Genomic DNA, 14,070 nt, shown 5'->3' with positions numbered 1-14,070 from the left:
AAAATGATAAATAGACAAAGCTACACTCATACTTGGAGACCTAACACTCCATGCTCAGTAATTAATAGAACAAGTGGACAGAAAATCAGTAAAAATGTAGAAGACTTGAATAACACTAGCAACTAACTGACCTAATGGACATTTATACTACACTCCACCCAACAAAAGCAAAATACACCTTCTTTTCAAGTGAACATAGAACAAGCACCACCAAGACAGTCCATATTGTAGCATATAAAACAATGAAACAAGCCTCAATAAATTTGGAATAGTTCGATGTATACAGGGATGTGTTCTCTGATGACAACAAAATTAAATTAAAAATCAGTAACAAAAGATACTGGAAAAGCACCTAAATGTTTGAAAATTTAAAAACGTGATTCTAAGCAGTATATGGGCCAAAGAAACAGTCATAAAGGAAAAGTAGAAAGTAGTTAAACTGAACCATAATGAAAGCACCGCATATTAAAATGTGTGGGATGCATTTAAAGTAGAGCTTAGAGGGAAACTTATAGCTTTAAAGGCTATATTAAAAATAAAGGAAAAGACTAAAATCAACTGACTACCTTAAGAAGCTATAAGTAGAAGAGAAAATAAAAGAAAATTTAATCCAAAGTAAGTAGCAGAAAAAAAAAACACTATTAAGGCAGAAATCAATGAAAAACAAAAACCTGGCAATAGAGAAAAATTAATGAAACAAAAATGTGTTTCTTTGGAAATATCAATAAAGTCTTATTGATAAACTCCTACCTAGACTTTCAAAAGAAAAAAGGAGAGACAATTCAAATTACTAATATCCAGGATGAAATAGGGAACATCTGTCAATATCCTAGCAATGTTAAGGGTACTTAAAGGATATTTTAAACAACTTTATGTCAATAAAATCAACACATATGAAATACACAAATTCCTTGATAGACCCAAATTTTCAAAAGCAATACAAGATGAAACAGAGAATCTGAATAATCCTATATCTATTTAAACCATCCCATAAAAAGAAAATGTAATTTCAGATGACTTTACTAGTAAATGATATCAAACATTTAAAGAAGTAATTCCAATTATATGCAAAGTATTTCAGGAAATAGTGGAGGAGCATTACCAAATTCAGTTTTGAGGCCAGAAAAGTTGATACCAAAACCAGACCAAGACATTATAAGAAAAGTACAGACCAATAATCCTCATGAACACCGTTGTAAAAGTCCTTAACAAAATATTGACAAATCAAACTCAACCATATATAAAAATTATAATATGTTGTGACCAAGTGGGGTTTACCCAAGGACTACAAGATTGGTTCCATATTTAAAAATCAAAGTAATTCAACATATCAATAAAATAAGAGAAAAAAACAACATATGATTATATCAATATGTGCAGAAAAAACATTGACAAAATTCCATATCTGTACCTGATTAAAATCTATAGCAAATAATGAATAAAAGCAAGTTTCCTCAACCTAACTAAAGGCACCTATGAAAATCCTGTAGCTAACTTCATACCTCATGACAGAAGACTCAAACTCCTCCTTCCCCCTCCACCCAAGACCAGGAAGAAGGTAGAGATGTAGCTCTCAGCACTTCAACCTAACATCGTGCTAGAAGTCCTGGTGGTTACGAACTAGAAGTATGGGGATTATGAACAAACACAGAAACAAATAATAGAAAACATACTGATTGGAAACAAAGGAAAAACTGCCTTTATTTGTGGAAAACATGATTACCGTCATAGAAAATCCTGAGTAATTCCAAAAACCTGCAAAACAAATGAATTTAGTAATGTCATAAGATACAAAATTGACATATAAAAATCAATTGTCTCTCTACATACTAATAACAAATGGAAAATGATATTTTAAATACCATTTATAACATCAGAAAATGCAAAATACTTAGGCACAAATTTAACAAAATATGTGCAGTATCTGTACACTGAAAATTATAAGAGGTAGCTGAGAGAAATTTTAAAAGATCTAAGTAGGTGGAGACATATATACCATGGTCATGGATTAAAAGGCTCAGTATTTTTAAAATGACGAAGTACCCCAAATTGATTTATAGATTCAATGCAATTCTAACCAAATTCCCAGAAGGTTTTTCTGTAGATGTTGACAAGCTGACTCTAAGCTGTATACAGATATTCAGAGTACCTAAATAACAAAAATAATTTTAAAGAGGAGAAAAAAGTTGAGGGTTTTATGCCATCCAATATCAAGACTTACTATATAGCTATTGTTATCAAGATAGATAAATATAAAACTACATAGCAGCCTTGCCGGTGTGGCTCAGTAGTTGAACACTAGCCCATGTACCTAGACATCGAATCCCTGTCAGGGCATATGCCTGGGTTGAGGGCTCAATCCCTGGTAGGGAACATGCAGGAGGTAGCCGATCGATGTTTCTCTATCATCAACATTTCTCTCTCTCCTTCTCCCTTCCTCTCATATATATATAATAAAACTACAGAACAGGATAGAGACTACTTGAATACATTCAATTGATTTTCTACAAATGTGCCAAGGTAATTCAAAAGGAAAACGGCTGTTTTCAGCAAATGAGGCTGAACTACTGGATATACATATGGAACAAAAATGAACCTGTACACTAACTTCACACCACACATAAAATTAACTCTAAATGGGTCATATATCTAAACATAAAAACTAAAACTGTATTAAAACTTCTAGGAAAAAAACACAGATAAAAAAAGTACTACTGTCTTGGAGTAGGCAAAAATTACTTAGGGCAAGGGAGATGTCTGCTCTTCAAAAGACACTGCTAAGAAAATGAAAAAGTAAGCCACAGACTGAGTGAAAATATTTGTTTTATATATATAAATATGACAAAGGTTTTATATCTAGAATATACAAAGAACTTGTACAACCTAATAAGATTTTTTTTAATGGGCAAAAGATTTAAAGACACTTCACAAATAAGACATATCAATGTCCAAAGTACCTGAAAAAAAGCTTAACATTGTTAGTTATCAGAAAACACAAATTTAAATCACAATGAGATATCACTATATATTCAATAAAATGGCTTTAAAAAATACTGACAATAGCTAATATTAACAAATATTGGAGTAAGTAGAGCTCACACACATTGTTGGTAGGAATGTAAAATGGTCCAATCAATTAGGAAAACACTTTGGCAGTTTTTTATCAAGTTAAATGTACACTTACCCTTTGATTCAGCAATTCCATAGCTCAGTATTTACTCAAGAGAAATGATAATACCTGTCCACATAAAGACTTGTACATGAACATTCATACCAACTTGATTCTTAATAGCTAAACACTGGAAACTATCCGCATCCCCATCAGCAGGTAAGTCAATGAACAAATTATATTATGTCAATATAATGGATTATAATTCAGCAATAAAAATGAATGAATTACTGGTATATGAAACAACATAGGTATATTTCAAAAAACATTATAGTGTACATGAAAAAAAAAAAAGCCAGGCACAAAACAGTACATAGTGTATGATTCCATTTATCTGAAGTTCTAAGAAAGATGAAATTAATATATAATGATGAAAAACAGATCTGTCGTTGCTTAGGCTAGATGGGGGCTGCAGATATGGACTGCCAAGAGGCATGAGGGTGTTTGGGTGGGGGGTGAGGGAGTGATCATTGTGGCTGCTTGGGTACATGCATTTGTCAAAACTTACCAAAATGTACACTTAAAATACTTTTATTATATGTAAATTATGTCCCAATTATATCTTTGATTTTTAAAAACAAAATATATCTATATATACTTATTTTAAATGTCCATAAAGATACACTCAAAATTATAAAACAGTAATATTTCATAGATGATATTTAAAATATTTAACAATTGGGGATTATAAGCACCAACCAATTAAAACAAATGGTGGGCAGGAACAATTGGTGTAGCCAACCCACGTGAATGAGACAAGTGTTAGCCCAGAAAAACAACAGTTATCAACAGATGGTGGGGTTACTGATGTCCTCTCTCTTCTTTATGCTTATCTGTATTTTCTAATTATCTATCCATATTTTCAATCAGGTACTTTAAAATAAGGAGGTGAATCCATTTTTAATTATAAAAAAGAAAAATGGGGCCCTGTTGATATCACTTCTTATACTGTAATAAAATTTTAATGGCTCTCAAAACCCTAATGGAACTTTTAAATAATAGATATGAGAAATGGTATACCAAAACAGCATTGAATTAGAAGTTAAAAATGGATGATACCATAAAAATATTTTCCATCTACTATAAAGAAAATAGTGAGATGTATTTTTAAACTATTTTACCATTTTAATATTTTAAAATGCCCTCCCTCTGCTCCTATTCCACATAGATCTCCATATAATTGATTATGTTTAAGAGAAAGAATATCTTTCCTCCAATTGTTCATACTCTGGAATACCATACTGCTCAAAAGCCATACTGCTCAAAATTCGTTATAGAGTATTTTCCAAAGGGTATCATAGGCCAGGTCAAACTTCAGAATCTAGCTGAGCAAACCAGGAAATCAAATGATAATTATCAACCCTGGATAAATTTTTTGTGTCAAAATTACAGCCCATGACAAGGAAAGTGGCTGCCATCTCCTCCTAGCATGACTACTGTCCCCGTGGCTTACCACAGCAACAAACCTTTGCTCTGAACGGTTTCCTCAGAGGTAAGCACAGTAAAAGCCTGGCTATACAGCAGTCACTGAGAAGCTGTGATCAGCAAATAATGACCAGGCAGGCCCCTTTATCATGTCTCTCTCTATCAACAGAGGAACCATACCGGCTCCCTGGCAGCCCAGTAGAGAGTCAATGGCTGGTCTAGCAGCATGACTCCTTTCCGAAACTTTGAAAACCCCAGGGTAAAATGATGCTACTGTACAATCTCCTAATGTTGCTGTACGGTGCAGCTCAAATTTGTAATTTTAAAAGCACCTCATCCCACTGTGAGATCACAGTTATCCTTAATGATTTGCAAATCTCGGTGTTTTTAACAGCTCATTTTTGTACTGTGGCCATGGTGGTAACACCTGCACCTAAATCGTTATTGCTTATAATACCCTGGGCTCTCAGGATGTGCAGTAAACGAGAGGCAGCCTCATATCTTCCACCTTTTCTAGCCTTAATTTACTTCTGCATTTGAACATAAGTATATTGAGCCCATAGAGCTAACATGTCAGCTCCCAGAGCCCATGTGACCTTGGATTACGGGACCCCTGTCATCGGCAGAGGCTGACCATTCTGCTCCATGACATGGAGAGAAACAAGAAGATGGCAGCTCAAGGCCACTAGTGTCTTTCCCTCTGGAAGCTTTGACTTCTGAAGGGGAAGGATCTGTCCCCCGGTCACAATTACAAAAAATGTATACAGACGTTTTCATGAAGCACCCAGTGTGGCATTCTTACAAGATAGTCAACTATAAGTTATATGATCAAGTCCTCCTTCATCCAGACGTGTTAGTGTCATCCACCTTCTAAATAAGCATTAGAATCACCTCTATAGTTGATATAATAAAGCATTACATAAAAACTTTGCTTCTCTCCTTTGAAAACATTAGGTATCTCTTATGTAATAATAACAATGCCAGATACGTATTCAACAGCTACTATGTGCCTGACATAAGCTCACATGCAACTCATCATTTTGAAGTCAGGATTTGAACCCAGCATCCATCCCCAGAGTCTTTGCCATACTGGGATAGATCAAGAACCATGGGCCCATTTCCCTAGAGAAGTGACCCTCTTATAAAGTCACCCAAGGGCTCAGAAGGAGTGGCTATACTTCAAAAGTGCCTGAACAGACTGGAAAATCTCGGGTGTTGCACATGTTATCAGAGCTGCCTTACCTTAACCTGCAAAAGCCTTTTGTCTAAACAGAATATGGTTGGCTCTGAGGGAAAATAGCACCAGTGGTTTTCAAAACTGGAACTGGCCCCACTGTGACTCTTTAGGTTTAAAGTACTCTCAGCAAATTCTCTAGGGAACATACCCATTCTCCACAGCTGATGGTCGCACCTCACCACAGAGAGGTGAGCTACATGGAGGTTGATTTCCATCTGTAGTTCTCCCTCTGGGACCATTTGGGAGAAATAAAAGACCCATTTTCCCAAGCCCTTAACTACTTTCACTTCCAGTGGTCTACACTGTGATCTCTTTGTCCATCTGAGGGCCACCCCTTTGCTGCCAGACCCTACTTTGCCCACAGACAGGGAGAAGCAGAAGGATCCCTTCAGAGCAGACCTTAGTCAATGACTAACAGCATGAGGGACATAAATACCCCTGTTCCCTCACCCCTGATGGGGACAACTGTGAGATTTGATTGCACTGTCTCCGGAGTCCCCTGTAAGATCCAGGTAGTCTCCAAACATGAGACTTGACTTGATATTGCACCCTAGCTGGGTTCTCTTTCCTTTCCCAGTCCCACTTCTCTCCTCCTACTGGGCTTTCTGAGATCACGTGATAATAAATCACGTTCATGGCCATCACTGCCTTGGGTCTGCTCCTGGTGGTGAACTGAGTGGGACAGCAGAACATGCAGACGATCCCTCTGAAATCCCAACCCTGTATAAACTGAACAAGCATCTTGGGTCATTACCCTCCTGCTCCTCTCAGTGGAAACCTTGGTCCTTTAAAACAAATGAAATGACCCACTTGTACTGTCCTTGCTCATCCCTGAGCTACTTACTCCTCAATAACTTAAAAGAATTACAGAATCCAAGTTATCGTGAGAGATGGCCAGTGTCCTCACATAATGTTACTGAATGAGCACGCTTAACGAGGGAACGTTGAATGATGTCCATCTAATTGTGGCTTCAACAAAAAGAAAATGCAATGGATTCAACAGCTCAAAATGCTGACAGCAGCTTGGGAAGCCAGCCCCCCGCTCTGTGTAACTCCACCCTCTAAGAGTGAGGCCTGGGAGGAGAGCCCTTCCAACATTACCAGCCAATTCCCCATTTCAGTCTTGGGTCCTCTGAGTCAAATCCTTAACTTAAACATTTCTCACAGTGGTTCTAAACCTTAATTACCTTACCAAAGTAAAGATCAAAATCTCTACAAAGGTTCTTTTTTTTTTTTTTTTATGATGAAGTATTTATTAGTATGTCTCTTTGGAATAGATTTTCATTCCCCAGACCTAAAAAGAAATTCCACCTAGGAATCATTCTGAAAATAATTTTATGATGAAAACAATTATTTTCAGAGTGATAATTAAAATAGATTTAATAATTTTAATTATTAAATTAAAATTATTTAATTGTAAGTAGGAATAATTAAAATAGAGTCTTATTAATAGGAATGCACTGCATTTTAAAAATATTTTTTACATATGAAACCTCTTCAAATGCACCAATGTGTATGATAGAGAAATAAAGATCCACAGCGTCATCCATACAGAGTGTCTAGATGTGACGCATTTCAAATCAATCAACATGGTAGTAACAAAAGATCTGCTTCATGCAATGGGTCAGCCTAATTGAACAGATATAATTACAATCTGTTAATATCCATGTGGACCAAGTAGAATGTCATCACTCTTATAAATACACAACTATGAGAGTTCTGCATTTCTTTCCATCCTGTAATCTGAGCACTGATTTCCATAAATATCTAAGGAGTTGGAAAGAGATTTCTCCAAAATGTTCCAGAGCAAATTTCATGAGTAGTTCAACTGGACCCAGCCAGCAGCTTCGAGTTAGGATTTCACTTGGGATGAGTTGTGGAGGGGAAATCCACCCCCTGTAAAGCGAGGGCCAGTTGGCTTGGCCAGTGAGTAGGTGAGATCCATGGGTGATCTGTTCTTGTTTCTGTAAGAGAGGAGGTGAAAGTTAACCTCCTGGACATATTTTTTCTATTTTAAGTTTGGTGTTCTTTAAGTTCAGAGGGTGAGTGAGCCACTGAAAACGCTTTATTAAAGTTTTCAGTTTCAGACAAAGTGGTTGCTTAAAATCCAATTGGGTGTTTGCTGATAACACATAGAATTAGGGAAAGACACAGTGAAATGTGCCAGCCTGATGTCGATCTAAAGATGGATAGGAGACCTCGTTATAACTCAAGCACTACAGGCTTAAGGCTTCTGATTTGTAGTCATCCTGTTTTATAAAACCCTGGCTTAGTTCCAAAGATCAGTCAGAAGAATCTTTTTCTTGGCTCAATTATAATGACTAATTCATCATTTATCAACTTTTATATTCCAAAGTACCAATACAAACATAAATGTTTCCACACCCACACACAAAGATACCTTCATCAAACTTGGATGTTTATAAAAGCAAATTTTCCTGTAACCTTATACAAGCAGCAGTTATTAGTAAAAAGAGTTTAAGATACAAGAAAACCTGGGCAATCAAGAGAGTTCTACCCTAAAATCTACAATGTATCTTCCAAATAGAGCTCCTTTAAATAGACACACACACACATTCAGGTTTCCTACAGAGGTAACTTAAATTTACGCAAATTACCTATTGTGTAATTAAGGGTCTTATGGAAATCAACTTTGGAATCCTGTTTTAAAATAAAAATTAAGCAAACTACTAAGACCAAAACCAATTAGATTTAACAACTAGGAATGATTTGCCTTAAGGGAATGAATCTACATTTTGGGGGGAAATCTGACCGGTACTTCAGACCCTAGACCAGCCTGGGGGGTCCAGGGTAGGGGAGTCAGGGGCAGGTGGGTGAGGTACAGGCTGGGACAGAAGCATGATAAAAGGAGTGTTTGGGGGGGGGGGGAGAAAGGCAAAAAGGTAAAAATGATATGAGTTATTTTATAAAGTGCATGTGTGGGGAGAACATCCACAGAGATTATTCTAAATTATTCCATTTGGAAAGAACCTGTAAAGGATTGGTTAATCAATCCATCTGTCTCTTAACAGAATTGATATTATCATTTTTAAAATCCTCCATAAGTAGAACAAAAGCTTTAGCCTTGAGTGGATCCAGCAAAGCAGATTCCTTCAAGTACCCTGGCAACTTGTCTTCCTCCCAACGCTGTTACACGTAGGCAGCGCTTCCCTCCCTTGCCCCCTCTTGCCTTAAATAACCCCATTTTCCTCTCTGAAGGAACTTATGCTGCTTAGGCTTCTGGCTTGGCCTAAGCTGACTAATGGGAATAATGCCTCCTTTATAGTCTCTTTTTCATGTATTTATAGACCATCATAATGACTCCCTTCAGCCTTTCTCTTTCCAATCTAAACCATCTCAGCACTTTTGTTTTTGCCTTGGCTTATTTTCCTTCAGTCCCTTTAATACTTTTTTGCACTTCTCCTCTGAACTCATCTCTCTGTCTACCTCCAGTTTATGGATCCCCGACTAAATGGAACCACCAGTGACATTCTAACCAGGTCAGAGCGGCTACAAGTAATGAGGGGACAGGCAAAGGCAAAGGTTCTTCGAGAGCAGCGCTATCTGGTGATGGAAAAGCTCTGCATCGAGGCGGTGTCCACTAGCCAAGGGTGGCTATTAAGCAGTGGAAACGTAACTAATGCAACTAAGGAACTGGATTTTTAATTTGACTTCATTGTAATTAATCTAAATTTAAATAGCTACAGGTGGCACTTGGCTGGGGCCCTGCAGTTCTAGTGGATGGGAAGTTGGGAAGAGCTGAGCTCACAAAGGGGCGCCCTCTATTGGCTCAGCATGCTCCCTGTGTCCAAAATACTGTGGCAGAAGGGGATCATTGCCGTCAAAGGAGACTGGGCCAAACCCCAGCGCCAACACAGAGAAGTTAATCAGCTCTAAAAAGATAATTAACAGTTCAGCCAAGCTAGCTGTTTGTAGCTGTGTGCATTATACTGCTGGTCTCCAAAATGTAGTCCATGACATCTAGAAGATGGGTGAGATGACCCACTGGGGAGTGAAAAGAAGATAATAGAGTTTCTATTTATATTGTATCCTTAAATATTCAAAATATCACTTTAATAATAATTACTCACAAAGTGACAATAATATTTGCATGTAGTTTATAAATTAAAATATATTGGAGGTAAAAAAAATCATTCTAAAATAAAAATGTATTTTAAAAACTATATGCATGCATATATATTGGGGGCTGCAAGTTCAAAAGTATTTTACTGATAAGGGTGTGCAACCCAAAAGTTTGGAGGCCACTGAGCTAGACACCTGCCTCATGTGGAAACTAGCCATGTTGATACTTCATAAGCATGGCTTTTAGCTTCCTAAAAGAAAACCACAATATTTCTACTCCGACACTCATTTAATTCACAGCATTAATATCTGTGGTTCTCAAACCTCAGTATGCATGAAAATCACCCATGGGGTGATTAAATCACAGATTTCTGAGGCTCCTCCAGAGCCTGCTGAATCCAAATACCTGGAAATGGGGGCTGGGGACCTGCTGTTTAATAAGTCTCCCCAGAGATTCTGATAGTTCTAGACCCACACATTAAGACAGACTCACCTAAATCAGCTATAATTCTTAGCTTATTTTATTCTACCAAGAAACTGACACTGAAATGTAGAATAGGGAACATTCTGATTTATAAGAAGGGTTGATTTTTACTGGCGAATGAATTTGCATCCAGTTTCTTTAAATAGCTGTTTGCCACTAATGAATCCTAGGCAGGTGCACTCAAACCCGCTTTCGCCGTGTCCCTGAAATGCCCATGTGGAAGAAACACCAAGCTTGACTTTCAGCCCATAACGCGAGCCACACTAGAACGAACTGGGTCATTTGGACAATGCCACACAGCCAAACCAAGGTCCAAACCTACTGATGTGGGCCTGCTGTCTCTCACCTTCAGGTCAGGCAAATAATAACAGATGAAGAGAACATTTACTCATTGACATGTGGGCATCCTGAAAAGCAAAATGTAAACCTGGCACCAGCATTATCATCTCCTAGAGGAAGGAGAGCTCCCATCAATACCCCAGTGCAGATACTTAAGTCAGTCACTAGACTCAGAGCTGGTTCAGAGACAGTTTATCTAAATCGTAGGTGAAAATTACTCACGAACTCCTCGTAAGTACAGTGGTACAGCTATATTATAGAAAGAACAGCTTTACCAAGCCCAGATCCCAGACCCACTGGCAAAATTACCTGTGGTTTAAATGTGAATATACTTCAGCCAGCACAAGACTGACTGTGAACCTCATTTGCAAACGTAATTATGGCGTGATTATCTCCAAACTATGAGACAGTGTGGAGGAGGGAAAAAATCGCACTATGTTTCCTCTGTTCCACATTAAGTGCACCAGTGAACAGATATTAATGGATCCCTGTTAGGGTCCTAAGGACAGGCCTCAGTATCGGCTGAGATACTGCTCTTGCTCTGATACATGCCCAGTGAGTGACCTGTAAAATGCCAATTGCTCACCCTGTGACCTAGTTTACCCCAGTGAAATCTGTCACTCTGCAACTGTATACCAAATACTTTCTCATCAGCAGGTAAGAGGCACAACAAAATTAGAACATGTGTCTGAGTCTTACTTCTGAAGGTGTTCTTTACGTTTCTGAGCGAGGTATTTCTTCTTTAAATTCATTAGTTCATTGCTAAGTTTTCCCAGCTCAAACTTATATTCTTCACTCTGTGATTCATACATATTCAGTTCTGAAGACATAACCTGACATGGCAAGTAAAACAGCATTAACAGAAGATACGCAGTTAGACAGTATGTTTTTTCTGAAAAATCTCTTTAACCTGCTGCCCATTTCCCTCAGTGGGGCTAGAGACACAAAACCAAGCCCAGCTTAACAGTTAATCTGCATGCTTCTACCAGGCCAAGGCCTGCGTCTGGGTAAAAATCTGACTGAGGGCTGAAGACTCATAATCCGGGGACAAATTTATTTTTTATTATTATTATTTTTTTAATCCTCACTGGAGGATATTTTTCCCCATTGCTTTCCAGAGGTGGGGAGAGAGAAACATCAATGTGAGAGAGACACATGGATTGGTTGCCTCCCGTGGCATACTCCCCTCCGGAGCCCAGTTGGGGATCGAGCCCTTGACTGGAATCAAACCCAAGACCCTTCAGTCCATGGACCAACCCTCTAACCATTGAACCAAACCAGCTAGGGGCCAAGGACAAATTTATTTTTTTTTAATTTGTCTTTATTGTTGAAAGTATTACAGATGCCCCCCTTTTTCCCCATTAACCCCTTCCACCCCGCACCCGCTCCCTGCCCCAGGCCTTCACCATTCTGCTGTCTGTGTCCACGGGTTATTCATATATGCATAAAAATTCTTTGGATTTAAATGAAACCTCATTCGCCTGCTTAAAAGGAGAACTCTCAGGGAAAATTCAACAGGCTCGCATATAAGTGGTGTAATGCGTTTCGAGGAATACTGTTAGGACAGACAGAAAAAAATCCCAGACAAACAGTATAAAATGGTCCTTTAAAGCCTTTTTTAGGAAACATTCAAGAACGGCAACACTAGGGAGTGTGATTCGTCTCAAGAGTATGGTGAAAAAAAAAAAGATGTTTTGAAATCATCCTGCCACCACCCCACTGAGTAGGAATTCAATGTATGTGTTTTCTGCTGAATGCCTGTCACCTCTTTATTGTATTCACTGGGACTATGCACAGGCCCTTGCTTTATCCCAGCACTGGGACACTTTCCTCTAGGAATCGGGGAGCTATACATGTGCATGGAGAGTCGAAGCCACGTGAGGGGCTGTGAGAGAAGCCTGACTGTCTGCTTCTTCCACTGTGGAGTTCAGCAGATGCTACTGATCTCAGCCTGGGCAAGAAGAGTGGAAATTTACTCATCGGAACGAAACATGGAAAGCATGCCAAAGCTAGGGGTGCTCCCTGCAACAACCGAGGGGGGAAAAGACAGGCTATTGTTCCAAGGGGCACACAATAGACCTGGATTTGTTTTTCCTCTTGCTCGCTATTCTAAAAATTGGTTCAAAGGAGGGCTCTTTGTCTTTTGAGTGTTCATCTGCTTCTGAACCCCTTCCTCTTAATTGCTGGGGAAATGATCCTGAAGATGTTACCATGAGCTAAAGAGTATGGTTTTCATGTTGGAATAAAACCTGTCTTCATAGTTAATCTCTTGGGACCCAAGACCTTGTTTGCAAACAGTGAACATGGAATTTCCTAAGAAAGAGTCCAGATAATGAGAACAAACTGGCTGAGAGGTTCAGCACCATCCCCTCTGAGCCTCTTCCGCCAATGGTCACATCTCATTCAGAGCAAAAATCTGGATCTCCTGAAATAAAGGGTTAAAGTGGCAAAGGGCTCCTGTGAGCCACTGAATGCAACCGAGTGCTACGTGTGGCTGTCTGACAGCAGTGTAAAGACAGACATGTGCTTTTCTAATCTGTACCCATCCCTGAGAAAACAAGCTTGTACTTTGTTACGCCTCATGCCAAACTCAAATTATGTCTCCGGATGATGATGTGAGATGAATACTTAAGAGTGGTAAGCTGCAAATTAATGTTCTCACTAGACTGCTGTTTCACCTGCCTCTATTAACTAAATGGATGCACCTCTGCACTGTCCTCTTTGTGACGGGATTAGTACTACATTGGTAGGCTGGCACCTATTTTACCGCAGGCAGAAAGGCAATAATTGTTACCCTCGGCGCGCAGGTAAGTGCCAGAATTCAGCTGGCGTGTGCTGCATTCTGTGCACATGAGTGTATGAGACTTCCCTGACATGCCAAGAATATCGAAGTACTCACGCAGGAGGTAAAGCTCAAAATATAATGGGAATTCACAGGTTTTTTAGAAAACATTTAAAAGAGCCCGTGTGATAGTAAAATATTCCATCCCTCCAATTGAGCTTATGTCACTTAGAAGGGAATTTATGCTAAGAGGACCGCTCACGGTTTTATTTCCCTTTCGTGGTGATTTGTTGGATAGGTGGTCACGGTGCAAGGCCTGGGGCTGGAGCGTGGCTGGGGCCTTGCGTTATTTCAAGGGAAACAGAAGAGCAGAAACCTGCTTTGGCACAACGGTCTCCCTCAGCGGGCAATGGTGTTAGCGTGTTTCCTCGGCTCTTCCCCGCCACCCAGGTCCTCTAAACCATCGAGAACATCCATCCAGACCCCGCCCCCAAATTTCCATCCCACTGCCATCATCCTCTCCCCTGCTTTTCCCGCACTTGCTCGCCTCC

The 14,070-nt window shown here is 39.0% G+C and overlaps 1 protein-coding gene across 1 annotated transcript in view; it reads right to left on the bottom strand.

Annotated features, from left to right (window-relative positions):
• Positions 1–7,224: 7,224 nt before the first annotated feature.
• CFAP58 (cilia and flagella associated protein 58) overlaps positions 7,225–14,070 on the bottom strand; it is an 83,522-nt gene continuing 76,676 nt past the window's right edge. Inside the window, exons 17-18 of the mRNA XM_087824083.1 lie at positions 11,437–11,570; positions 7,225–7,795 (exon numbers count right to left, since the gene is read on the bottom strand). Of these exons, the coding sequence (XP_087680209.1) occupies positions 7,684–7,795; positions 11,437–11,570 (246 nt within the window). The 3' untranslated portion in view covers positions 7,225–7,683. The remainder of the gene's footprint in view (positions 7,796–11,436; positions 11,571–14,070) is intronic.

The sequence above is a fragment of the Miniopterus natalensis genome, chromosome 14, assembly GCF_054644295.1.
Source record: "Miniopterus natalensis isolate mMinNat1 chromosome 14, mMinNat1.hap1, whole genome shotgun sequence".
In the NCBI taxonomy this organism is placed as follows: Eukaryota; Metazoa; Chordata; class Mammalia; order Chiroptera; family Miniopteridae; genus Miniopterus; species Miniopterus natalensis.
Note: the sequence above shows the minus strand (reverse complement) of the source record. Positions and strands in the feature narration are given on the sequence as shown.